Source organism: Bactrocera oleae, chromosome 2, assembly GCF_042242935.1.
Source record: "Bactrocera oleae isolate idBacOlea1 chromosome 2, idBacOlea1, whole genome shotgun sequence".
Classification (NCBI taxonomy): Eukaryota; Metazoa; Arthropoda; class Insecta; order Diptera; family Tephritidae; genus Bactrocera; species Bactrocera oleae.
The window spans coordinates 98,716,396-98,743,909 of NC_091536.1; the positions used below are offsets into that span (position 1 = coordinate 98,716,396).

The window sequence follows — 27,514 nt, forward strand, 5'->3', positions numbered from 1 at the left end:
ATGTCACAATAGAGGTGCAAAACAATCGATGGGACTTTCGATAGTTTTATTTTCGTTTCACTATCGATAATTATTTTGACCGTCAATGGTTTATGCCCTAACTAGTTTCACCACCAATTTTTATACAAATTTCGAAATTTCACTGAACACAGGTACATCATGATATAGTCTATTGATACATTTAAGAAATTAGCGCGGAAACTAATGCATATAGACTGCGGAACTCATAAGACCAGTGCGTAAGAAAGGGATCACAAGTACACAAGAGTTTCGGTTAGAATTATGAATTGGGTTTTAGAAATTCATAGAAACTTTAACAGAAATCTCTAATCGCGATGTTGGGTAATTAACCGGTGATCTAAAGATAAGTGGCTTCCAATTCTTGTGGAAATATTTAAAATTAGGTGAGAATTTCTAATGCTCTGAAATGCCTAATAAGATTTAAGAACCGTGGAAAAATAAAAATTGTAAAAAAATATCCATTATATTTAGTACGCCTGATTTTGGAGAATAAAATTATGAAATTAAAGCTATTATGTGAACGTTCTGTTGTGATAGAATTTCGCAATATACTATGTTGCATGTAAACGAATATCTCGTTTGTTAACAGAACAGCGCTAAAGGCTAAAAACGTCAACAAATTACTATTTTGAAACAAACAACAACAAAATTGGATTACGAAGGAAGAAAGACTGTACATATGTACGTATATTAAGTAAAAATTTTATAAATTTTTTGATCTTATATTACATAAGTAAATGTATAAATTTTTTTTTGTAACTCGTCAGCTCTAAGAGCAGTTTATATACCATAGTAGCATGAAAAATTGAATACATACCAGGTATGAAGTGAGCGTCAACATACAAATGAGCTCATAGGGAACATTTGTTGTGAACAAGCCTTAATTTTTTTCTGTTTGGTGGGCATTACATCTGTCAAATATAATCAATAACCTTACAGTTATTAAACAAACAGCATTTAAAAATGTCAAACTTTGCACCGGAAAGTGATCATTAGAGAAAAGCATTAAAAGCAAAAGTACTGCATAGTCGCTTCGAATGCTTGTCGAGGCATATATTGATCATGCTCTATCAGAAGCAACATGCAAAATATGGTTTTAACGGTTCAGAGATAATTATTTTGATGTGAGAAATGAAGAACGCCGAAGATCACCAAAACGTTTAAAGACGTCAAACTGCAAGCAATATTGGATGAATATGATACTTTGAGTCAAAAGTAAATGGCAGTAATGTTAAATGTTTCACAACAAACAATTTAAAACTGTTTGAAAGCAATAGGAAAGATCCAAAAGTTTGGAAAATGGGTGCCACATGAATTGTAATGTATTTTTAACTTTTGTAACTTTTTTGTGTTTTTGCTTTAAGCCCGACTGTCGTTTGAACGGACTTAAGAAAGTGTTATTTTTACATGCCTAGACCTCCTTAGACATCTCTAACTCCCTGCTACCAGGGGTTACGGTTCTCAAGCGCGGAAGAGATATTCTTTTTGTAGAAGGGATGATGGTTGTTCACATAAAACTTTCTTCGCTTTGCGTGACAGTTCATACTGAAACAACGAAGCGCAGAAAACAAAGGGTATGCCACAATGAAGGCTTTGCTTTCAGTGTTTCTCTCTAATAAATATGGGGACCATAGCTTAGCAGAGCGTAAAAAGATGAAAGTTGCCCAACATTTTGCTTGGCTTCGTGTCGAACTTTTTATGCGTACTCATACAGTGTACATCGAACTTTTCTGTAAAAACAAATGTCGGAAGTAAAGCAAAGCAAAAGTTCTATGTGAATTGGTCATAAGTGTCCGTTAGATTTGCCAAATTGGTCTTAGGTTAGGTTAACATAGGTTTGGTTAGATCGCACTTGGACTGCTATACGCAGTCCTTTGTGATGCCATAAAAATTTAACTCCTTTATTTTAAAATAATATGTCAGTAAAGCGCCTCGTGGTCAATAAAAATTTGCTCAGGTGTTTATTTCTTTTCCCGTCAGTTCTGTGGGTCATCCTAAAGTGTGATCTCCAGGTGCCTAAGCCTCGATCGCGCAAACGCGGAAGTGTTACCCTCTGTGCCCTCTTTCATACAGTTTCTGCAGCTGGCGTCGGGTAGAATTTTCAAACTTACAGCACGGACGTCAAAAGGGCAATAGCCTGTTGGTTGGTATTGATAGAGAGGCTAGACATTCATTAACCAGCTTTGAACGCACGATTAGTGAGCTTAAGGCTATTATCGCCGTCTTACTAATAGAGTGAATAGTCACTTCTCTGAAGGAGGCTGCACCGGGGCAGTAAATAAACCGCTACCTTGATGGCAACAGCCTTCGCTTGAAAAAACGCAATAGTCTGAAGTTGTTAGAGAGTTCCCGACAGTATACCCCTCCACCAACCTCCTCCTAAGCTCTGACCCATCCGTAAATAAGCTCACCGCACGGCTTCTCCAACGACTTCTACCCACCCACAGCTCCCTTGCGGTTATGTGGACAGAGAAAAAGCCACCACAGTCTGATTTGACTCCAGGATCTTAAAGATTCAGTATAAAATCAAAGCGTGTGAGGATTTCTCTCGAGCTTCCTTGCAATAGCGGACATTTTGTTTTTTAGGGCTCTCCATAACACACTCCATAGAACATAATGGGTTTGACTTTGGTGCCGTAGAGTCAGAATTTCTGTCGGTGAGAAACCCCACCTCTTTCTAATAGATCCTCTGCAGTATAAGGTAATCGGTGCCTTCTTTGCTCTCTCTTCGATATTTGGCTTCCTTGAAAGCTTCCTATCTAGGACGACCCTTAAATAGTTCTCTGTATCCGTATGCTGCAGCTAGATGCTTCTCATCCGCGGCAGTGGTGCCTCCGGGGTCTTATATCTCTTAGTAAATAAAACCATCTCAGTTTTATTTGGATTAATGGCGAGGCCACTTCCGGCCGTCCAGACCATCAGCCTCTCAAACGTTTTCAGTAAGAAAGAGGAGAAGCTGATAGGCCTATAGTCCTTGGCCATGACGTGGGAACTCTTACTGGCCGCCGAGATGAACGTTTTATATTACGCCCAATCGTCCGTTGACCCACCTCTGCGGTTTCCCTCTGCCCTTCGGTGTTTTCAGTGGACAGCAGCTCTCCAGTGCAACTTTGCACGCCGAGCTGAAGACTTCGAAGCACTGGTCCATCGAGTCAGTGCTGGGCAATGAGTCAACCCCTGCGCGCTTGGTGGAGCCTCCTACGATACCAGTCTCAGTTTGTATTTCTAGGATTTCTAAAAGACTGTTAATACTGAACGCGATGTACCTGTGATCACAGAAGGAGTTCTCTTCGAGAACCTTCCAGTCTGAGATCAGATATGTAATTGCGTTCGAGGTCAGTAACAAAAGTAGGAAAATTTCTTCTATTACAAATAAACAAGTTTTGGCTTATAATGTATTGCTATTAATATCCGAGCTGCCTCAGATCAAATGCCGTGATTGGCGTCGGAACGCTGGTTCGTCTTCGCGACGTTTCAGCCAAAGTCCGCCTCAGCAATATGGGAGGTGGTTCCACCTTATCATCGTCTGGCATATATGCTGAGATTAGCCTGAAATCTCCGGCGTCGCATTCTAAATTTGCCGTCACCCCATCAGCGTTACTGAAATTATGTAAAAGAAATACCGGTAATTAATTTCGGACCAACACACAGGCATTCTACCTGTATCGCTGATCATCAACATCTTATGTCTCCTCGTCCCTAACCCAGAGATACCGTTACTACTTAGCCACGGTCCCTGGACCAGGACGATCGGATCCGTCTTGTTTATCTGATAGAATATAATCCTTCAGACTCTCCTCCAGAGGGGCTAGTTCAGCGTCCGCGTTGTGTTCGAACAGCCGTTCAAGGTTGAGGGCGGAGTCGCCGATTGACGAACCGCCTCCAGTACTCGCTATGTCCGGTAGGACCGGGTCATTTTCCATGGTCGTTTGACCATCCCCTTCCGACATATCCAACGCATCTGGAGCCTGAGCGCCATCAGCTTTAGCATTCTCACACTTTAGAGGTGGCCCAGAGTTTCCCCTGACTACCTTCAGGAAGATTGCAGAGATGGTCGCAGCTATTCTCTTCCATTCTTCTCGAAAGATGGCTCCATCCACCTGTTCAGCATGATTGCCACCATAGCGTCCTACGATTTTGGCTGCCATCGCTTGCCAATTGTTTATAGAATGGCCTAGCCCCGAACTTCCTACGACTGGGTTAGCCATCCATTCACTGCTTTTAGCTGGCGACGGTTTCGTCACCCCAAGAGCATCACTTGCCTTTAATGGTCCCAAGGTGTTTCTGTGTTCTGAGCCGACCAGCACAAAGAAGGAGTCATCTTAACATACATCTATTCTGCTAACTTAAAGGGACGGGGGCAGTTGTAGCAATATCTCGTCAGCCATTTCTGATTGGTGTCACTCCATCATACTCAGATGGCAGAATAACGCAACCACCAGTCCAGTTTTATACCAAAATCCTAAAGAGCTAATCCTACTCATAATCCAATTCTAATCTATTGCTAAGGTCAAGTCAATGAGTTGAAAGGCCGCAGGTCATTTAACGTTACCCATAATACACCAACTCGGGGGCGACCTGCACACATCCCCAAATTAAGAAACTGATAAAAAATTTAAAAGAAATTTCTGCAAAAATTTTTAAAGAAAATGCGATCAAATGCAATACCATGTTATTCATCTGTAATTTCTTCTAAAACACCGTGATAGATACACGATGAAAGGGTTATTGGGTAAACATTTTATATAAAATAATACATGCAAATACATTTCGTAATACATTTTTATGTAGTGTGTGCAATCTCAGAGTGTTGACAGCTACAACTGTTGTGACAGTTCACAGTTGTATACCGTTTCAAAGAGCGCCGACCCTCGCTCAGCTCGTGTATGGACGAAATACTTGTGTGAAACTTTGCTGTGCCAATTAAACTAAAAATAAAACTATTTTAAGGGATACAAATTAACTAAACTAAAATATAATTTTTGTTGTAGTGATTTTAAAATATAAGTGAATATTCCGTATTCTGTAAAATATAAAATATGTACAAAAAATCTATCTTTCAGTTGTAAATACCAATTTTACCAAGCTTGTAGGGAAAACCAATCAAAAATCTTATATAGAGGCAAATTGCTTCAAATAATATAAGTGTGAAAGAAATGGATGCAAATCCATCAGTTTGAATATGGTTGTACTACTTTGGTAAGTGTTTGGCCGGGCAGAAGCGTAAAATTCAATGTCTATTAAAACGAAAACAAAAGCGGAGGCATCGATGGTGGTAATATACAATAAAGAAGAAAAAGTGGAAGTGGAGTTAACAGTGACTGCTGTCAGCTAAAATCCAAATGGAAAAAGCGACTGCGATTACCGAAAATGGCGTTCTAATCGAGCTGGTGTAAACCCTTTCCCTTTTGCTCGGTCCGAATTTGTAAGGATAAACTGAGAAATCGGCAGTGACTAAAAAATCGAATGTGCATTACTAAAAGACTTATTAACATTAAATAAAAATGTGCTATATGTAGAAGGAAAAATTAACATAAATTTATGTAGTGTACAAAAAAAAAAACAAATTATAATAATATAAGTAAATTCAAACAAAGAAAATTGTCTTGAGTGAATGTATGTTAATGTATTTGCACAAGTTCACTTATTTATTTGTAATATGTATATTTATTACATAGTTACTATTTGAAAAGGACATTGTATCAATCATTATTATCAATTTAAAAATAATCATATAATTTATAAAAGAAAAATGCCCAGCGCTTCCTTTACATCGTCACGTTCATACGTGCGTCGTTCCCGTCGAAAAGGTGTCAATCGCATAGCTTTACCAAATCGTCCATCCGGTTAGTAAATAAATAAGATTAAATGAAAAATAGAACAAAATATTTTATTTTTTAAGGTAACATAATGGATCCTATGCAGCAAAACATTCCCGGACCAAGTTCTGCCTCACATTCTGGAGCAAATTCCAGTTCTAACGCCGGTGCACCTTCCCTTCAAAATAATGACAATATTACAAACTCAAATATTTCGCCTGCTCCGCTAGACTCATCGGCAATTCAATCACATTCTCATTCGACATCGCCAGTCGCATCATGTTCTTCTGCTGATACATCATCGCAATCAGCTGCAATTGTAGTTAGCACATCGTCAGCAACAGCAGCAACGTCAACAGCTGCTGGTGCAGTTTCCTCAGAGATGTTTGTGGATGTCTCTGGGGCATCCTGTTCACAATCATCAAATTCAGGACCTTCTACGTCTAGCGGTATGTCAGGTTCTTGCTCATTTGGGGTAGTCAACTCAAAAAACATGCTTGGATCTTCTTGCTCTAATAATATAATAGGATCGTCAGGTCTTAATGGAGGAGGAAGTTTTGTGGGAGGTCACCTGATGGATTCTGGATCAAGTAATACTTGTCCAGGTAATTGCCGATATTTAAAACATCAATACTGAACCTGATTTAAATTTACGATTAATTTAGGTCCGTCAAGTAGTTCAACTCATAGTAGTACCGGCAATTCTAATATTGTAAATCATACGAGCAGTAAGTAAAAAATATTTCAAAATAATGAATTTTGCTTAAAAGGATTAACGGTAATATTAATATTTTTTTATTAATATTTGCAGATTGTAACTCACATTATTCTAATTCGGTATTGTGCAACTCTTTATCAAATGTAACGGCATCTACATCTGCATCCGCGACCAATAGTACACATCAATCACCATATGATCTTCGTCGCAAGATGCCTGCTAATGGACATGATCATTGGTGTAATACCAGTACATCTGCTATACTTTCATCTCCTCCTACAACAGTTTCTACAGCCAGCAGCAGCAATATTGCAACTTCAAACACGAACAACAGCAACTCGCAATCAGTTTCTTGTGGCTCACCGCCTCATCTGGGAGGAAGTTGCAACACCGCATCCATCTCTGTTATGCCATCATCATCATCCTCATCATCAGCCATTGTGCATGCGCCATTAACTAGTGCCACTTTTCCTGTAAATTCAACCGCTACTGGTGCACCATTGGGTCCATCGCCTACAGTGCACAGTTCAATACCGCAACAACATTGCAGTGCTCTTCCGATTGGCGGAATTGAAGACAATAATTTTATGTTACCAGCTCGCAAGCGATCACGACGTTTGTATGCACAAACTGCAGAAGTGCCATGTATTGCTGCCTGTACAGGGAGCATCATGCTAGCAGGTCCAACTGCAGCTCAATACTTACAATACGAAATGCCCGACGAAGTTCTGCTCGCCATATTTTCATATCTTCTAGAGCAGGATTTGTGTCGGCTATCACTTGTTTGTAAACGTTTTAACACTATCGCTAACGATACCGAATTGTGGAAGCGATTGTATCAGTCCGTGTTCGAATATGACATGCCACTATTTAATTCCGAACTATGTAAATTCGTCTTTGAAAAACCAGAAGAATCTGAGTTTACCAATCCATGGAAAGAGAGTTTCCGTCAACTTTACCGTGGCGTACATGTTCGTGCAGGTTTTCAGGTATAAGTATTATCTAGTTTCTTTTATGTTTTACTCCAAGATTGTTTTTTATTTATTAATTTTGTAACCTTACTTTTAAAGGATAAAAAGTACTCCGGTCGTAGTATATTATTCTTCAATACAATACAAGGAGCGTTGGACTATCCTGAAGAACGTGCCGCAGCTGCAGCAATTGCTAGTTCAAGCAACTCAAATACATCTGGAGGTATTGCTAATGCAAGCAATTTTGGTAGTAATATTAGTGCAGTAGCGAACATTTATGAAGAAAATATACAACCCGCGGATCATCCAGGGCCACTTATCTTCCTACATGCTGGTCATTACAAAGGCGAATATTTGTATATAGAATCGGATGTAGCTTTGATTGGTGCAGCATCTGGAAACGTGGCCGAATCCGTCATATTAGAACGTGAAGCGGGTTCCACTATGATGTTTGTTGAAGGTGCCAAATATGCTTATGTTGGCTATTTGACGTTGAAGTTCTCTCCTGATGTCACATCCACGGTGTCTCATCATAAACATTATTGTTTGGATATTGGAGAGAATTGCTCACCAACAGTAGATAACTGCATTATACGCAGCTCATCGGTTGTGGGCGCAGCTGTTTGTGTTAGCGGTGTTAATGCTAATCCTGTCATACGCAACTGCGATATAAGCGATTGTGAGAATGTTGGTCTTTATGTAACGGACTATGCTCAAGGAACTTATGAGCACAATGAAATAAGTCGCAATGCTTTGGCCGGAATATGGGTAAAGAACTTTGCCAGTCCTATTATGCGAGAGAATCACATTCATCATGGACGCGATGTGGGCATATTTACATTTGAAAACGGCATGGTGAGTATAAAAGATTTTTGTAAATGAACTGAACATATGTACATAATACATGTAATATTTTACTAAAGTCATAACCTGTAATAGAAAATTATTATAATGGTAATTAATAAAATCTAATCGAAATTCCTTTATAGGGTTACTTTGAGAAGAACGATATACACAACAATCGCATTGCTGGTTTTGAAGTGAAAGCAGGTGCAAACCCTACTGTAGTCAAATGTGAGATACATCATGGACAAACCGGCGGAATTTATGTGCATGAGAATGGTTTGGGACAGTTCATTGAGAATCGCATACACTCAAATAATTTTGCAGGTAAATAAAATAATAGGCAGGTAAATAATAATAATGTGGGCAGGGACTCTATACATTTAGTTATTTATATCAAATAAATATTTAAATTAACATGATTTTAATTTAAATTAGGCGTCTGGATAACTTCAAATAGTAATCCCACTATACGCAAGAATGAGATATATAATGGGCATCAAGGTGGCGTATACATATTTGGAGAAGGTCGTGGGCTTATCGAGCATAATAATATATATGGAAATGCTTTGGCTGGTATACAGATACGAACAAATAGTGATCCGATAGTGCGTCATAATAAAATCCATCACGGCCAACATGGGGGTATATACGTACATGAAAAGGGGCAAGGTCTTATTGAAGAAAACGAAGTCTATTCCAACACATTGGCAGGTGTCTGGATAACAACAGGCAGTACTCCAGTTTTGCGCCGAAATCGCATACATTCTGGAAAACAGGTGAGTGAGCTAGTTTAGTAATTAATGTAATTACTTGCCTTTTTTAAGGAAACTAACAGATCTGAACTTTTTGAGTGGGATATATAATTTAAATAGTTTTGGATTATGTATATCGGTTGTTATATACCAAAATTTTGACAATAAAGATACGCAATGGTTAAGCCATATCTTTTAGGACTATCTGTCGACATTTCTGTTGTTGTTGTTGTAGCGGTAGAATTTTGCCAAGTTGACAGTCCTTGGTCGGATAAAATCCGGTTACGTAGACCCGACTGTCGTGGGAGCGGGTCGACACTTCTGTCTGTCTGTGCAGTGATAGTCGTGTGAAAATAGATATATTGTTTAAAAACAATCATTTGAAGAGTTCACTAAACGACTAAGTCAAGATTTGCAACTTGATATGGATCATATGAATGTCGAAGAAAATATACAAAAATGTAAGCTGTAATATAAATAACTTCAAAATGTTCAAATTTGCGGAAAATCGCTCTATAAATATAAACTTAAAGAGTATTAGATACTTAGACACCATTCTTACAGTACTTAGCACACACTCTTTTTAGATATACGAGTATAATTTTGTATTGAATCCCATCACCCCATCACATTTGAGTAAATGTATCGATCAAGACAACACATATAGATGCTGTCTTCGACTCGCTATTTCCCTGCTCGCTTACTTTGCGCGCTGTTCTTTTTTCAAAAAAATTAATTACACTGGTCTACAGTAGTTTTGTTGGCCTCGATATAAGATCGATTTTGGATATATTTGTGCTCACAATTCAATGATTTTGTATCGGAAAAAAATTTGCTCCCGTTTATTTTTAAATCTCTATTTTCATTTTACATTGCAAAAATCAGAAAACATGAAACAAAATATCATATATTTATATAATATCAACTTGGTTTGGAAAATAAGGATACGTTCAAGTAAACAGAGAGACAAATGTCGAAAACATATGTTATATCTCATTTGAACGCTTTTTGCTCTTAAAACCTTAAGGTTTTTCTCCACAATTTTTCGCATATTTTCGGTAAAGAGCCTAAGAGCGGGAACCACGTGAACGCAGAACCTAATCATGACTGGAAAAATCATTTTTATGACTAATAGCCGATAACTAAGCTCCGCCTGTTATTTGGTACACAGGATCACATTAAGGAGGGGCATCTGTAGTTAAATTTTTTTTTTTATGTGGGCGTGGTGTCGCCCGTAATAGGTTTAATGTGCATATCTCCTAAACTATTAAAGCTATAATAACAAAATTTACTGGAAGCAAATGTTTTTAGCACCCTACCTACAGTGTGAAAATAGTTGAAATCGGGTGACAACCACGCCTATTTCCCATATAACACCATTTTAAATTCCATTTGATTCTTTCACTTTCCAGTATGTAAATCAAGCAACAATGATTGTATCGGGGTTAAACTCTGCGCGAATAATGCGTTTAAAATATGCCACCTTGTGATCAAAATTTCTCTAAATTGAACCAAAACTGTTCAAGCCCCTAGCTACTGAATATGTGGACTAGTGCCTATAGTTGACTTTTTACCGAAAATATCGGTCAACATAGAACAAGACGGCAAGATCCACAAAGAAATCTAAAACGAGAATACCATTTGACTTTGTGAGAGTATAAAATGTTCGGTTACATCCGAACTTAGCCCTTCCTTACTTGTTGAAACTGTTTTTAAACCGCTCCCTGTACACCTGACGAAATAATACTGTTTAGCTGTCAGCTTTTGGCTTGATGAGGGTCTGAGACCCTTTAGGTTACCTAGACCGACTGTCGTAGGAACAGCGACAAAATTAAAGTATTTCCATTCAGTTTTATTCCGCATAAATAAGTAGAAATGTGTAGATGAGAGTACTTAATTAACTATGTTGTCATTTGGAACCCGAATCGAAATCGGTTTAATTCATAACGTCTCTTGTTGTAGGTGGGTGTATATTTTTATGATAATGGCCATGGAAAACTTGAGGACAACGACATCTTTAATCACCTGTACTCGGGTGTACAAATACGTACTGGCAGTAATCCCGTTATACGTGGAAATAAAATTTGGGGCGGACAAAACGGTGGTGTATTAGTTTACAATGGGGGTCTCGGTTTATTAGAGCAAAATGAAATATTTGATAATGCAATGGCTGGGGTGTGGATAAAAACTGATTCAAATCCGACGTTGAAACGCAATAAGATATATGATGGGCGCGACGGCGGCATTTGTATATTTAATGGTGGCAAAGGTATTCTTGAAGAGAACGACATCTTTCGCAATACCCAGGCTGGTGTTCTCATTTCTACTCAATCTCATCCAATTCTGAGACGCAATCGTATTTACGATGGTCAGGCAGCTGGAGTCGAAATCACCAACAATGCAACTGCGACATTAGAGCATAATCAAATATTTAAAAATAAATTCGGTGGATTATGCCTGGCGAGCGGTGTTCAGCCCATTATACGCGGCAATAATATATTCAACAACGAGGACGAAGTCGAAAAGGCAGTCTCCGGAGGGCAGTGTCTGTACAAAATTAGCAGTTATACATCATTTCCCATGCACGACTTCTATCGTTGTCAAACCTGTAATACCACTGACCGCAATGCGATTTGTGTCAATTGCATTAAGAATTGTCACGCAGGCCATGATGTGGAATTTATACGACATGACCGGTAAGTTCAAATGGAAAGCCTTTAAGTATGTTCAAGTAGACAACATTACATTGTTAGTGCTTACTTGTATATACATACATATGTATGTGTTTATTTATTATTGTAATTAATGTTCGCACATTTCGTTTTTTAACTATTCAGCTTTTTTTGTGATTGCGGTGCTGGTACGCTTTCGAATCAGTGTCAATTGCAAGGCGAACCCACTCAGGATACGGATACTCTGTATGACTCAGCAGCTCCGATGGAATCTCATACTCTTATGGTGAACTAATATCATTTATCTATTAATAAATACCAATAATCTAATATAAATGAACTGGACTGAAAAAATGAAGATTGATTCGAATTAACGATCTAGTAAGAGAGTATAAGAAAGTCGGATGCCATTTTTTGACCTTTCTTCTAATAGGCCATTCGACCCTATTGACTTTGATTGAAAAAAGCTAGTATACGAGAACGTGACAAGGTGTGCCGTCTTTTATGTCGGTATATAAACATTTAATAAACAGCGTTTACCTAAACAATTGAGTTGGTTAGACATCTTTTGCTAACCTCAAATTTGTTGAGCTCGAGATTGAACTGATTGAAGCTGATCACTTGGAATAGGTCAAACAATCGTTCGAAAGCCTGATAGCGGCTGATTTCTTGAAGGAAGTTGTGTGGAGCGAAGTAACAAATGCAAGGAAGTGGTCTTGATGTCAACTGGTGTGACTTGGTGGTTGCGTTTTTAAATTCGAATTTCAATTTTTTCATACTGACATAAGGATGGCGGACCCCATAGGTCCTAGTAGTCCTGCTCGGTATGGTAGTATACTTCTTAATATCAAATTTATGAGTGTCAATTGAATTCAATTTACAAATCTGCTAATAACATTAAATAAGAGCATTGAAATTTACATAAGCATAAACTCGAATAGTTTTTGTTTTTATGTGTTTTCTATATTTGTGTGCATATTGTTTTATACACATTTTTGTGTATAATAAATCGGAAATTAAATTTGTCGTATAAGTTAAACTCTTTGCTTTAAAATATATTAAGTGCTCGTTTCAAATTTTATAAATTAACATCCTTAGTATATTGATTGACCATTTAGGAACGAGCCATCTTTTTTGGTGTTATATGTATTCATAAATGTAAGAAAAAAACTTAAGTATAGAATATCTTGTAATTTAGTTACAATTTCTTCGTACAAATTGTATAGATTGTGTATTACAAGTGAAAGTATAAATACCGGAAATAATTCTAATCTATATATAAAAATTTAATCCGCGCTTTGGAAATCAAGGAATGTGCAATTAGAGACAATTAAGTGATCAATATTCACGCTTATAATAGAAGTAGATCATATTCATTTTCGTTTAGGCATTCGCACAGAGTAAAAACACAAAAGCACATAGTTGTATATCCCACACACACATGCATATTGTGACATTACGAGAGTTAGCCTACACAATTGATAATTTATGATCGAAAAACTTGTAGATTGTCAAACCTATTTATAGTTTTTAATATATACAAAGCTTATATTTTTAGTTGCATCATTTAGGCCATACAATATAAATTCTTAAGACAACTATCAAAGCATTAAATGTATTACATAAATCCAGTGAACTTTTCGCAAATTGTTTGCCAATTCAACTTTTTGTAACACAAATAATGGAAATAATATATTTAAAAAAAAATAAGCATGTAAATTGCCATCATCTCATGATGGATATATCAGACACATATGTACATATATTTAGCATAAAAAAAATGTCCGTTCATGCAATTAAATGTATGTACAATGTTCTTACATTAGTTATTAGGTTATAAAAGATATTTATCTATATATTAACGGTATTCGCATTATCGCACTACTTGCATTCAATATCAACGTACACACATATATACATACGTATTTCATAGAATAAAGGGGTAATTTTGTTTCATTTTAACCTCAGTTTCGTCCAGTAGATGTCCACATATTTAGTGTGTAGTAGCTGTAGTGTATGTGAAGCAATTTCTAAGTATTACAATAATTTTTAATTTTGCGAAATCAAAAATTTTATACACTATATATACATATGTACATATATATATTATAGAACATATTGTATGGATATTTAGATATGAGCAACTACGGCTCTGCACAATTGTAACAACTAAACATACATATTTGCATATGCATAAGTAAGGAATGAGCAATATAACGGGGCTTAGCAGCGCACGCGCCGTGTACCAGAAAATTTTCAAAAAAAAATGATAAATATTTTTTACTCTGCCCCAGCTATAGTTATAGTCAAAGTAATTAATTAAGAATACATATATGTATGTATGAGTGCCAGATAAGACACACTAATATTACCATTTGATATGTAATGAAAAGTGACTACATGTTTTTAATGTTACCATTACTATTTTTATATACACATTTTTTAATTGTTTGTCTTTTTGTTGAAATGTTTTTTTTTTTTTAACTAAAAACACATTTTATGTGAATTATCCTTAAACGTATGCCTTTCATTTAATTTTTCACACCGAATGTAAATTCTATATTAAAATGATTTTTATGTGCTCCAGTGTGTCATTTAGGATTTAAGTAAAGTTAAATAGAATATTAATAGAATAAGCTGATATGTATGTAAACGCCATGCTGTACCATAATTATACGTTCAAAAATATCCAAAGGCTGCATGCAGACTATCCCGTATATGTCATAGGAACATTTATCGAATCTGTGAACAACATATTTGCTTGGAAACAAATTGTCAAAACATATGTAGTAGTATTTCTTTCTTCGAAAGTGTGAGTTCCATAACAATATACAATAACCGCAACTAAACAAAGTTAGATAATTCAGAAAAGAATATTTTAAAGGAATATCAGCTGTTGTAAGACTGATCCTTGTTGCTGTTGTAATGACATAGATCATGCTCCCAAAGTTTTTTGAGTTCTGGTTACGTAGAGCTGACTTACATGAGTTACAACGGTGAGACTGACTCATTTAGGACAAAATGACTTTTAGGAAACAATTATAAACTTTACATGTTCTTTTTTTTTTATTTGGAAACCAGATATAATACATAAATGACAACTTAGTGTACTTATCGCGCTCTAAAAAATTTTTTTAATTTTTGTGGTATGACTTTCATTCACAATACTCCACTAAACCAAGCTTAATACGTCTTACTTACAGTCAAGAGGATATAACATTAAAGATAATATCCTCTTTGTACTCTCCAGAAAGTCTCTTATCGTCATAGCCCCAATTTTTTTTGCATTCTGTAGGATTGTAAGTTTGACTACTTTTATAAGGTCATAACGGAGCAATATTATCCACTTGTCAGTCTCTCATCATTTGCTATTTGCAAGAAAGGCGAAAGAACTCTTCAGTAGTATTTTTTTTTTTACATAATTTGTTCTATATGCATATATGCTGTCTCTTACTACTCCTAAAAATCAGAGTAGAGTTGGCAAGTCTTGACTCAGTCCCTTGGTTTTTCTATGTGCTTTTCGAAGTATCAAGAATAAAACGAATAAATGACTTTATTCAATTAGCCGTAGAAGTAAATGCTCAAATCTGAGTGCAATGAACGTTGATTAACATTGAAAGTACGGGCAAATAAAAAGTATGGCAATAGAGAAAAACTAATTTGGAAGAGTGAATTATCAACGAAGGCAAAGGCCTTTTACATTTTTGCCCAATGGAACAAATGCTCCTGTCAGTAGATTTAAATGGTTGTCCTCAAGAAATGACTGGTCGGATCGAGTCATTATTTTTTGGTAATGAAAAAAGATGAGTAAACAATTGGTTTAACAATGAATCACCGACAACATAACCAGTAACATTATATCTCATATAAGTGTTTGAAAGAACAAATAACATAAAAAGAAAAAAAGCATACATACATTATTTGTACGTAATTACGTATTAACAATATGGATACATGCATAGATATAATATTGATTACACATTAAAGTTTACTTAAAACCAATTGAAAAAAGAGTTTTTTAACTATTTAAGTTTATGGACATTTTAGCATGCATCTGGAAAATGCGGACCCGGTTTTACCGAGAAAACTTGTCCTCAACAGGTAATAATTTCATGGTGAGAAATTACGAGACATGTTTCAAGAAAAATTAAATATTAGTAAAAATAATTAATTTATTTAATTTATTTAAAGGATTATGAGGGAAAGGATCAATAATTTACTAAGCTGACAATTAAAAAAGTATCTTTGGACTAGGGTATTGTAATAGACGTAGCCACTGAGCGAACAACTATAGAATTCCCCCTAAGTTGTGCAGAGAGTAGAGGAATTAGGCGATGCGGTTGAGGGCCGTTGAAAACATAGATCTTGGTAGTTTTAAGCAGACGTTTGCGCCATAACGAGAGACCCACCGGCGCGAATTCGAAACAGTGCAAAACATGAACTAGGTAAAGTAAATGTAAACGTCAGCCAGTTCGGACATCGTAAAAACGAAACGCCGATAAATCACTGTTAGGGGAGTTTTGGAATTAATGGGAAGTTTGGCAAATAACATTGAAGGCTACGTGGTAGAGCTCTTGGTGTTCGACTAATTGACTAACGTATTATAAGAAGATTAACCGGATAGGGAATTCTTTGAATAACAATATTCGGCTTGCACTCTCCGGATATTCGTAAGGTGTCGGTTATTCGATTAACCGCTCATTTTCGACTATTAGGTTAACCGTTCAATAAAAAAAAAAAATCAAAGGCTGCTTGGATTTCAAACAATTTTCATTTATTCAAATACTCGATGAAGAACGACTATTCGAATAGTCACAATGTTACGACTATTCAAATAATACTATTCGTTTAATATTCATACGAACCGGATATCAATAAATTTTCGGAATATTTGAATAAGTTTAAGCCGTAGTACGTGGATCGTGATTAATTTCCGTGTTTGTGTCAACCAAACGAAAACAGTTGGATATCGAATATAAGCATTTCGTACATTTTTAATTGTTATTCGAATGAGCATATGCACGAAAGTTTCTTGAGAAACATTTCTCAGTGCGTTAGTAATCCGCTACAAAGTAAAATGCGGTGAACGAATAAAGACAATACATGAGAAAAAGGAAGATTTGTGGAGTGTGTTGGAAGTTTCAAGTACAAACTCATTGCTGTTGACGAAAAAATTATTAACTACGTTTTTCAAATGCGTAAAAAATGGTTTCATCAGAGTTGATTTATTAGAAATTTTAAATTAATTTTTAAAATTAATTTTTTTATTTTTAACAGATTTGATTGGGTGCAATGAGACTAATTTAATTTCAGTGTGTACATGTTCATAAAAACTTCCCTTTTTGTGCTCTGGCAACATTGCGGCATAAAGAACTCAAAAACGTCAACAGTACTCACTTTTGCAGCATAATTTTTTTCTGCATTCCATAAGTAATTTTTACTTGAAAATTCGAGGCTGAATATACTTGCATACATATCAGAACTAAAAAGTTTATTTGGTGGGATCAATGCGAAGATTCTGAATTATTTCTGAAGTATAAACTTTGGAAAAGTTATAGAATAAATACGTTTTAAGTGAGAGAAACATTATAGTTATAACGATAGGTGCAACGAAATCAGATAACTGTTGCAGCAGCACCAGCAATTCTATACAGGCGCTATCAACAATACGATGGCCTACCTTCCACATAATGGCGACCTGATAAATTTAAATGTTGGAGGACAGCGGTAAAAATATATATTTATCTGTACAGTGAGATAAGCTAACAATTGTCCAATATAGACTTATTCAGTATATATTTGTTATTTTTAGTGTGTAAAAGTTTGGTTTTTTTTGACATATTCGTGGTACATTACAGATTTTCTACATCACGTCAAACGCTGACGTGGATACCAGATACATTTTTCACAGCGCTGCTAAGCGGACGCATTTCGAGTTTACGCGATGAAACTGGTGCTATATTCATAGATCGTGATCCTTCGTTGTTCTCAATCATTTTGAACTATTTGCGAACCAAGGATATTGACATCAAGAATTGTGAAATCCGAGCATTAAGGCATGAATCGGAGTACTATGGCATCACTCCGCTGGTCAAGCGGTTAGCGCTTTGTGAAGACTTGAATCATTCATCATGTGGCGATGTACTGTTTTATGGTTATTTGCCAGCGCCAATGATGCCATCAAATGATTTAATTCATACGACAGTAACATCGACCGGCCCAGTGGTTCTTGAAGACCGTTCTGGTGGTGTTACCGATTTACCTTCTTATAGATCTTCCAATGGTTCTTATAATATACTGGCAACGTCAGGATCTATGGAACCTTGCTTGCCATCAACTTCAAACGGGATTATGTCCTCTTCCATTGCTAACGCTCGACCTGGTTCGATGGTTCGTGTTCCAGAAACAGCATCTACATCGAGTAGACATTCGTCATCGCATTCACGGAACTCTTCTTGGGACTTGCGTTGCGGACGACCAAACGTCAATGTCGGCGGGGAAGTACGAAATTGGGGTCCTGCGGTTCCGTCGTCTACACACTCACGTACTGCATCTCTTGATTATATGCGTCATTCTCGAAATTCATCTGCCGACCTCAATAAGATAATACGGAATGATGTAGGCCTAGTCTTCAGCCCAACATTGACATCAAACTGGGTCGATCCACTACGTGTTCAAATAATCAAGGCCCATCAAAACTGGATTGCAGTAGCATATGCTCATTTTGTAACTTGTTATCGCGTTAAGGATTCAAGTGGATGGCAACTAGTCTTCACATCGCCTCATATCGATGCAACCATCGAACGTATGGCAATCAACTCAAAAGTCAACACATCCACTGCTGAACCTACTCCAAGTAAGATGGTAGCCATATCCTATGGTAGTCAAATACGCCTTTGGAGCATACATGAGGGGGGCAATAAGACCGATGTAGGAACTTTCAATTTAAATGTTCGAGTTGAATATTTATTTTTCATCGGCAGTCAATTAGTTGCTTTGTCATCGTCTGGAAAAATCGGTGTTTGGCACGCGATGACACAACATTGGCAAATTCAGGATTTGGTTCCAGTGCTATCTTTTGACTCGGCTGGTTCGTTTTTACTTCTTGGCTGTAACAACGGTTCAATTTATTATATAGGTACTTACTTGGATTAGATAAATAAGCTACATGTATTTTCGAAACACACCCTCAGTTACAAACATTTTCTATGCTCGCAGATATGCAAAAGTTTCCACTTCGTATGAAGGATAATGACTTATTGGTGACTGAACTGTATAAGGATCCAAACTTGGACCCAATTACAGCAATTTCCGTATATCTTACTCCAAAAACCTCCAGTAAGTGATTAAATAGCCTATCAAAACAGAAATTTATAATATTCACAATTCATGCTGTTTCAGGTATAAGTGGAAATTGGATAGAGATAGCATATGGAACGAAATCGGGTGCAGTGCGTATTATTGTACAACACCCGGAGACTGCCGGTCACGGTCCACATTTATTTGAAACCTTTACTGTACATCAAAGTCCCGTAACTAAGGTATGCGTTTCATATTTTCATTGTACTGAGTTATGTTTACCGAAATTGTTCCCAGGTTACCCTCTCGGAGAAATATCTAATATCCGTTTGCAGTGAATATCATCATGTACGCACTTGGTCCCTAACTCGTTTTCGTGGCATGCTCTCTACACAACCTGGATCGACACCAGAGGCCTCTTTTAAAATAGTGTCACTCGAAGCTACTGATTCACATTACAGTTATGCAGCTGGCAACGATTTTGGTCCCTATGGCGATTATGATGAACAGATCTTTGTGCAAAAAGTTGTACCCGAAACGGATCAGCTTTATGTACGTTTAGCTTCAAATGGTGATCGTGTTTGCATTATAAAGTCGGTGGATAGTTCAACTATCACTTCTTTCTGTGTGCACGAGTGTGAAGTCTCATCTCGTATGGGGTCACGATTTATTTTGACAGGGCACTGTAATGGTGTTATTCAAATGTGGGATCTTACTACAGCGTTGGCGTTATTTTCAAAAGGTGAACCACAACAGAATACCTTTGGCGGACCAGACACATACGAGCTTCTCCGCCTACTTGACCAATGTGAAATCAGTAATAGTCTCAGCTCAACGCCTTGTATGTCACCGTGTTTATCGATGGTTGGAGGCATGGCAAACGCCGCAATAGCTCGTATGAAGGCGAGCAATGTAGCTCTGCTTAATCAGCTGCACAACCAGCACCAACAACAAACACCACTACAACAACAGCCCCAAGCTCAATCACAGCAAGGTGCCTTCAATGTGGTTCCGCAACTTCTGCCGCAACAGCATCAAACCCAACAACAACAACAGCTACAACAATTGCAGCAGCACCAACAACAGCAATATTCTCCCCCACAACAGCCAGCATCGCAAGGCATTGGTAACAACGTGGATTGAAATGCGGAAGACGCGTGTAGTTTGGCAGCAATGGCTATTGCTGTTGCAGAGGTGTCGTTGCTTGGACGTGCCTCATCCTTGCTAATGTTTAGACTTATAATTGAGTATATTCCCAAATTGTTGAAAATAATGCTCTGCTCGATTATATATGTTTGCTTGTTACGTTATATCACAGCAGGAACTCTGCAAGGACCTTGGAAAGGTGGAGTTGCACTATAAAATTGGGGCGCCTTTCCTCAATATTTTAAAATAACTTGACGTTATTCTTATATTTTGTTGAAGTGATTTTTAAAGGTGATCATTTGTACAATATCCTTAGACAAATGCATTCTACTCGTTTATGAAGCACACTTTTTGTCTCAATATATCGAAATATACACATATAATTACCAAATTTTTATAATGTTACTTTCTTACATATGTATAAATTAAAATATAAGCATGCTCATTACTATATACAAAAGAAAATTGGATGTGAAATTGTAAACATTAAAAATGTATAAATAAAATTTTCAAATCGAGTACTAGATTATGTTTCAAATTTCGCACAAATAGATATTAAGCAACCACCCTGCATCCAATATTTTAGGGGACCTTAAATCTTGCGCGCAGTCGTAACGGTTCCAATCTTACCTTAACGGTGCAGTTGAAGCGTCACGTGGGATTTTCGAAAATTTACATTCGAAAAAAGAACACATTTTAAAAGATATGTAGCAATGGAGAATTTTTCCAAGTATAAACACGTTTTATTAACTATACAAATTACATATATTAATTTGCACAAATACCAAAGGAAGAAAACAGTAAACAATACAAAAGTATAAAAGAATAGACATTTCTTAAAAATTATACAAATAATAAATTGTGCTATAAACTCAAGTATTACATTGGTAAGCCGCTTCTTAAATACACAAATGATTAAATGCTAATGTTTAAAACATTCAATTGAAGTCGCATCATTTGCAGTAATTGTACTAAACTAATTTGTTTAGATCTTAATCTTAATTACACCTTGCTTTGTCGCTTGGCGATTGGCGTACCGTATTACTGTTCGTATTACTTTCACATTTTGGCTGTTGTTATATTTAATAATTTCTGCGGTCGTTTGCCTATGCTATAGGTATATAGAAATATATAGTTGCATTAAATGGTTAAGTGTGACACGTGACGATTTTTTACAATGTTTAATTTGTCTATGAATAAATAATAACATACATATGCACATATGTAAAGCTACATTTTAATGATTTATATTTTAACATGCTTACGTAGACGTGTGCAAGAGTGAAAATATTAAAAAATATACTTATTTTATATTTACATATTGTCAGCTTGGGCTTCAGCCAAAGATTGAGCCGACGGACGTTTGACATGATTTTACAAAATATTTAACGCACAGCCAAGCGACTGCGTTTATATGTATATAGTTCGGGAATATTTCGCAAAGTGTGATTTATTTGTGGTTGAATGCTAGAAGAGCCTTCTGCTCCTTCGTTTTTTAAAATAAATGCCAAAATTGAGGCAGTAGCGTCATACTCAATGATATGTACTGCTGGCATTTACAATACTACACTAAAACAACAAACAAGTGTTTGAAATGTGTCGTGCAGTGGCATCAGCTTTGCTGTCACATCCATTTGGAAGAACTTAGTGCGTTCGCGTGGTATACGTATGGGAGCACTCCCATATAATCTTAACATAGTATAATAATAAATATATTAACATATTTATTTGTTACTAAAAAATATTTGCTTATAGCTCAATTAAACTCTAATTAATTTACTAAACTTGAAAGTAATCATCGACTACTACATCTGTGGAATTCAGTTCACTGGTACTTTGCATTTTTGCTCTTGGTATCTCGTGTCCCGTTTTTGGCGTTAGCCCATTCCCTGTCGACTTTAACAATACTGTTGAATTGGAGTTTGTTGCTGTTGCTGCTGTCGACGAGGCGCTTGGGCTGCCGGCATCGATTATTCTTGCTGTAGCATTGTGTGTATGTATACGCAGCTCGTCTGGCGTTAGGGGACTACTGCTCAGTTGTGTATCGGAGTATTCGGTCTGTAGCCTCTCGTATGGATTTTCATTTTCTGTGTTTGTATAGCAGACGGTTTCGTAATTGGGATCCGCTTCGCTGCCTGTAAGCGATTCATATTGCGAAGATGTCGATGGAGTTTGTCGTGAACTCATCGAGCTGGCTGTGCTGCTGCTGCCGGTTAGCGCGTTGGTGGATGACAATGTGGAGCTGTTGGCTAGCAATGAGGATGAGTTGACCGATGAAGGTGAGGTGATCGCTAGAGTATCATGCGTGCCAGTAGAAATAACGCTCACCTCAAGCTTTGCCGTTGATGAATGTTGGGTATTGCTGAGTGGCAGTTCAGAGGCAGATTGCGGTATTCGCGGTGCTTCAGCAATGCGAGCATAGTGATCCGAGTCTTCGGTATCTGGGGTGGCGCTAATTATTTCAGCTTTCGATTCGGCGATGCTGGCATAGTTGTGATTGGCATCGGTTGCAATTATACTGTAACCACCTGTGGCTCCTTCTTCGATTTCTTCACCTTTTACTTTGCTATAGCCATCAGTAGAATCTTCGTCGACGGCCAAAGGCTTTCTTTCGTTGATTTTAGCATAGCCATCATCGGAAAGGCCAGTCGACTTCGGACCCTCAAGCACTTCGTAATTGGGATCATAGTCAGAAAATTTCTTCCCGTTATCTATTTGTGAATGATTTGGTTTGGTTGGCTTCTCTAGGGTTTCATAGCCGGGATCGCTGTTGTTCGTTGTATCAAGCGGCACGGCAATAGTCTCATAATGTTTGTCACTACTTAGGTCTGACCCTATCGGTGGTTTTATTTTTGCTGAAGACGGACTGGTTATGTGTACTAAAATAAAGAAATATAAGATAATTAAATATTATCTGATTATTTGAAGCTTTTTTGAATGAGGTGGGTGACAAAATTTAATAATTACTTATAGGAAAATGATCCAGTGCAAAAGAACATGCAAATCTCGCTACTTGCCCCACCATTTGTTATCGAAATCGTTTTAAGAGAGTAAAAATTAATGTTTGTAAGTATATGGCCATGTTACATCGTATATATACATATGAAAGTATGCACTCATATATGTGATTCTACATAGTGTCGAAACAATTATACTTATCCCCATATCTATATCTATGTTATATATTAAACTTGTCATTCTTTTTTATAATTAAGTATAATTAGTTCTAAAATTATTATTTTTTAATTAAACATCTATTTGATTATTATTTCATATTTTAAGAGTTTAAAAGTGATTTGGGTGTGAGTGATAGCAAAGAAAAAAGAAAGTCAGTGTTTGTCGTGGATGTACAGAGAAGCAAATCCTAAAAGTTTACACTTGGGTAAATTCTAATTGTTAAAAACATGCAAATTTCATGATCATAAAAAATATTATGAATTATTATCGGAAATACTAATTTGGGATTAGTAAATAGCTTATATATACTAACCGCTGCTTCCAAATAAATATTGCTGAATTTTTCGTTGACTTAAAAGTAAAACTGCTGAAATATCTCATTTACGCGCAACTAAAGGCGTTATTTTTCAGTTATGGAACATAGAAATTTTGTATAGTTTCATAGCGATTTGGAGGGAGTAGGAGGAGAGAGAGAAGGAAATAATTAAATAAATTGTACATCAAATAGAAAATACTTAACATACGTCAACCGTTTCTCATTTATTTACACAAACAATAAGCTACAATTGACTGCGAGCTACTTACACATCTCTTTTGGCCGTTCTTTATGCAATATACTGCTATAGCAATCCGATTTTCGATTTTCTAAAGCCGATGATCGGTGTAATCCATCCGCAGGTATTGTTTCATAACCATGATCCTTGGCACCATAACTGTTGCTGCGGATGCGACTTTTATCACCGGAGGGATTTTGAATCGAAAATACGTTAGCGCGATTCAACTCCATTAGCTCTGCCGCCGCCATGTCCAGTGGACTAATCCCGAGGTGATCACCAATTTTACGGGCCATTACTGGAGAGCTGTTTTGAGAGGAAGCTGAGTGCTGCGACAATTTGTTTTTCTTCATCACCTGAAATTTGGTTATGTTTATAAAACAAATTGACAACGCGTCACTAATTCTATATTGAGTAATTTGAAATAGATTAAATTCGGTGCTAACCTTGGCGTACATTCCTTCGATATCTTTGGACGGACTTAGACTTTTGGTTTTATTCTTTTGCGGTGAGCCGTCGACTGCATTAGTTGATGCGGTTGAAGCGATGACTACTGTATTCGACATCGCTGCTAAAATTCCGCTTATATTTATATCTCCAGTACCGCCGCCACATTCAATGACAGATATAACCGAACTTCGACCTGAGGTAATGTTCGATTTGGGAGTTGGTGGTAGTGGAGAGTTAGCTTGGCGTTTTTCTGGTTTTGGTGAACCTAATGTACAGATTGAAGAACTGTTGTTTGATGACGAGGACGCCTGTCTGGAGTGCTTTTGTGTGCGCAAGCTGTCTACAGGTGGTGGTATCGGGGTAACATGTTCAGAAATAGGCCTAGAATGGCTCTGACTACCAAATGTGGTTTGTTGATGATGTTGGTTTGATGCAGACGCTGTAATCGCTGTATTGTCTGCTGATTGGGCTTTTTTAATATGTGCTTCATTAGAATTCGGATTAGCGTTACTGGTTATGTTATTAATTTCCACCGATACCACCATAGAGTTAGATTGCATGGGCTGGATTTGTGCATATGTCTCCGAGCCGCTTGTGTAAATGTCAGTTAGGACATTTGGATTGTTGCGAATATTCGGATCCTCGATAGCTGCATAAGTTTCATCTGCATATGGTTATAATACAATATAATTAATAATAGTTGTGTGCATGTAAACATTTAACAAAACTGTTTATCTAACCTGAATCATCAGACACAGTCGCATAGTGTGAATCATTTGTTTCACGGGTCAAAGCTGCTACTCGCTGCGATTGTTTCGGAGGTTGCTGAGCTAGTATATTGGCTAGGGGCTCTCGAACGCTGATACTAGTGTAACCTTCTAGAAAAAACCGTTATTTTAAAAATACAATGCTTTTAAGAATATGAATGAATTTTACTTGAAGAATCTTGTGAATCGCCACTAAAGTGTTGACTTATTATAGGCGGCGTCATATAAGGAAGATCTTGACTGGCTGAGATCATTCCGGCTATAGCCGACGCAGCTGGGATTTCAGCGTGAGATATTGAATCGTTAAGATTTTGTGAAGCACTGCTGTGATTTGAGTTACGCGAAACTGTGCCATTAAGCTGAGGAGGCTGACTACTGTGAATGGCGTTACTATTACTATTACCAGCAGCCACTATGGCTGCTGCAGCAGCTGCCGCGGAAGTTGACGGTGGGTTTACCTGGGCATAGGGGTGTTCCGCGTTGCGAACCTTTAACACAGATTTACAGTAAATACATCATAATATTAGATGTCAAATCGAAGTGTATGTTTTGGAAAACAAGTCTTACTTTGGCATAGTCATGAGGTGGATTCCTAACCCTGGAATAGGGCGAACTAATGTCATCTGCTTGGCTTATGGAACTGTGTTGAGATACGCTTATTTGTTTCTTCAAACTGGGTGCAGCTGAAATTAAAAAAAAATTCTGTTAAATAATTATATTAAATTATAATTATAAATATTCTTACTATACATTATGTAATAATTAGTATAATTTAATGATTTCACAATCATCCATTTCACTTACGACTTTGGTTTTGGTCGTTTTCCTCAACTAAATGGTTCTTATCCGCCACAGTCTCGTAGAGTTCGGATCCATTATCGCCATTACCTTCTACAATTGGTATGTCTGGTAGACTTCGATGAGCTGCAGTGCTTGCTCTGGTAAATAAGCGAATATATTCCAGATTGTATTTGTAAATTGAGAGTATATAATTAATTACCGTTTCTCTGAATCACTAGTTGAAACAGCAGAAGTATTTAGGTCCGTTTGCGATTCACTATTTGCTAACACCTTAACTTCCATTATGTCATCTGGGTTAGTCATTTTGACCATTCCTTCTAATCCTCCCAGCTCATCTCTAAAAGAATAAGCATATTCACTTTCACTAAAAAACTTTATAATAATATATTAAAGTATAATTTTTTATTGTAACAGCATTACAAGTTTCATTATAAGGCTGGGGGCTACACATTTATATGTACATATACAAATTGATGTATGTTTTGTAAATATACGACAGGGTAAGCCCTGAGTTGCACTTTTTTTGTTGACGTAGTCATTGCGGCGACATTTTATTGTACAATGAAATTGTGTAAATATATTTGTATGTATACTATATTAACGAAATATTGTTTATGCATGCCACCTACTCCTAAAAAAATTACATAAAATTAATTCTTTTAGTTTCACTTACAATTACCATACGGATATCTCAAATATGAAGGTTTCTTTAAAACAAAATCTACTATTACTATAGCAGCACACATTGGTCAATTCGACTTACTTTGTAGGTTGGCGCCTGCACCAGAGACACGCCGCCATTAGCACCATTGCCGTCAACGTTACATTCACTGTTAGCAGAACAGCGTAGTAAAACGCTGCCTCTCCAGTACTTTCCCTCAACTTCATCGCGGTTAGAGGTTTTGGATTTTTTTTTAAGTCTTGCTTTCTTTGCGTTTGTACGCTGATTTTGATTATATTAGTATTCTTTTGGATTTTTACTACATTTAAATTTGTTTGTACCAATACTTATCGTAATTCACAACACACTCATTAAGTGACTTGATGCACCTTTCACTCCTGCATAAAAACATAAATATTTCGGATACGTTGAATAGGTTTTTTTTTATTGTCTGCACTGTTTTTTAGACGCAGATGACTTACATATATCATTGAACGATTTTGAACAGTTCTTTAGTTGAATGTACATTTTGAGTTTTGTAAAATCGGTTTTATTACCCAAAAACTAAAGAAAACAATTTTTTTCAACCAACTTTTATATTTTGCACACGCACACACCCGAAGCTCGACATTGACAGAACTTAATTTGCGTCGACGTCGATACTTGTCAAAACGAAGTGGCTGTCATGTTTTTTTTAATGTTGCCACGTGTTCGAAAAAGTAATGAAACATTTCTTAAACACACAAGGCAATTGTTTATTTCAAATGAATTTTGCTAGCAAACTATACCATATTTAATGATGCACATTGCCCTGTTATGTTAACAATCTTTTTAAGATGTCGTGAAGGAAGCGGCATACG

At 36.8% G+C, this 27,514-nt stretch overlaps 3 protein-coding genes across 6 annotated transcripts; 2 read left to right on the forward strand and 1 right to left on the reverse strand.

Moving 5' to 3' along the window:
- Positions 1-4,869: 4,869 nt before the first annotated feature.
- Positions 4,870-14,584, forward strand: FBXO11 (F-box protein 11). Of its 2 annotated transcripts, none has more exons than XR_004975432.2 (10): positions 4,870-5,867; positions 5,924-6,445; positions 6,506-6,568; positions 6,652-7,547; positions 7,629-8,384; positions 8,519-8,699; positions 8,811-9,151; positions 11,090-11,823; positions 11,965-12,180; positions 12,233-14,584. XR_004975432.2 is itself a non-coding variant. In XM_070106122.1 (10 exons), the coding sequence occupies exons 2-10, from the start codon at positions 5,774-5,776 to the stop codon at positions 12,092-12,094; spliced, it is 3,717 nt and encodes a 1,238-aa protein (XP_069962223.1). In that variant the 5' UTR covers positions 4,870-5,220; positions 5,700-5,773; the 3' UTR covers positions 12,095-14,584. The 2 variants fall into 2 exon arrangements, 1 of the variants encoding a protein (XP_069962223.1); XM_070106122.1 differs by having other exon boundaries at positions 4,870-5,220; positions 5,700-5,867; positions 11,965-14,584.
- Positions 14,585-17,179: 2,595 nt separating this feature from the next.
- On the forward strand, positions 17,180-20,765 carry LOC106618420 (SH3KBP1-binding protein 1). The gene is made up of 5 exons (XM_014236172.3): positions 17,180-17,526; positions 17,658-18,937; positions 19,018-19,137; positions 19,201-19,340; positions 19,396-20,765. The coding sequence occupies exons 1-5, from the start codon at positions 17,471-17,473 to the stop codon at positions 20,239-20,241; spliced, it is 2,442 nt and encodes an 813-aa protein (XP_014091647.2). The 5' UTR covers positions 17,180-17,470; the 3' UTR covers positions 20,242-20,765.
- A 183-nt stretch (positions 20,766-20,948) lies between these two features.
- LOC106618413 (serine-rich adhesin for platelets) lies at positions 20,949-27,293 on the reverse strand. 3 transcript variants are annotated; one of them, XM_014236163.3, is made up of 10 exons: positions 27,137-27,293; positions 26,757-27,052; positions 26,193-26,330; positions 25,997-26,130; positions 25,760-25,875; positions 25,362-25,680; positions 25,166-25,303; positions 24,422-25,089; positions 24,007-24,331; positions 20,949-23,123 (listed from the first exon to the last, which is right to left on the reverse strand). In XM_014236163.3, the coding sequence occupies exons 2-10, from the start codon at positions 26,879-26,881 to the stop codon at positions 22,024-22,026; spliced, it is 3,063 nt and encodes a 1,020-aa protein (XP_014091638.2). In that variant the 5' UTR covers positions 26,882-27,052; positions 27,137-27,293; the 3' UTR covers positions 20,949-22,023. The 3 variants fall into 3 exon arrangements, with proteins under 3 accessions (XP_014091638.2, XP_036213327.2, XP_014091637.2); XM_036357434.2 differs by having other exon boundaries at positions 25,166-25,300; positions 26,757-27,289; XM_014236162.3 differs by having other exon boundaries at positions 26,757-27,289.
- Positions 27,294-27,514: the final 221 nt, after the last annotated feature.

Coding starts and splice junctions, on each gene's coding strand:
- FBXO11 (XM_070106122.1), top strand. CDS start 5,774: ATGCCCAGCGCTTCCTTTACATCGTCACGTTCATACGTGCGTCGTTCC. Junction 6,569..6,651: donor TATTGTAAATCATACGAGCA/GTAAGTAAAAAA, acceptor TAATATTTGCAG/ATTGTAACTCACATTATTCT. Junction 7,548..7,628: donor ATGTTCGTGCAGGTTTTCAG/GTATAAGTATTA, acceptor TTACTTTTAAAG/GATAAAAAGTACTCCGGTCG.
- LOC106618420 (XM_014236172.3), top strand. CDS start 17,471: ATGGCCTACCTTCCACATAATGGCGACCTGATAAATTTAAATGTTGGA. Junction 17,527..17,657: donor TTAAATGTTGGAGGACAGCG/GTAAAAATATAT, acceptor GGTACATTACAG/ATTTTCTACATCACGTCAAA. Junction 19,138..19,200: donor TCTTACTCCAAAAACCTCCA/GTAAGTGATTAA, acceptor ATGCTGTTTCAG/GTATAAGTGGAAATTGGATA.
- LOC106618413 (XM_014236163.3), bottom strand. CDS start 26,881: ATGAAGTTGAGGGAAAGTACTGGAGAGGCAGCGTTTTACTACGCTGTT. Junction 26,131..26,192: donor ACTAGTGATTCAGAGAAACG/GTAATTAATTAT, acceptor CTTATTTACCAG/AGCAAGCACTGCAGCTCATC. Junction 25,304..25,361: donor CGATTCACAAGATTCTTCAA/GTAAAATTCATT, acceptor GGTTTTTTCTAG/AAGGTTACACTAGTATCAGC.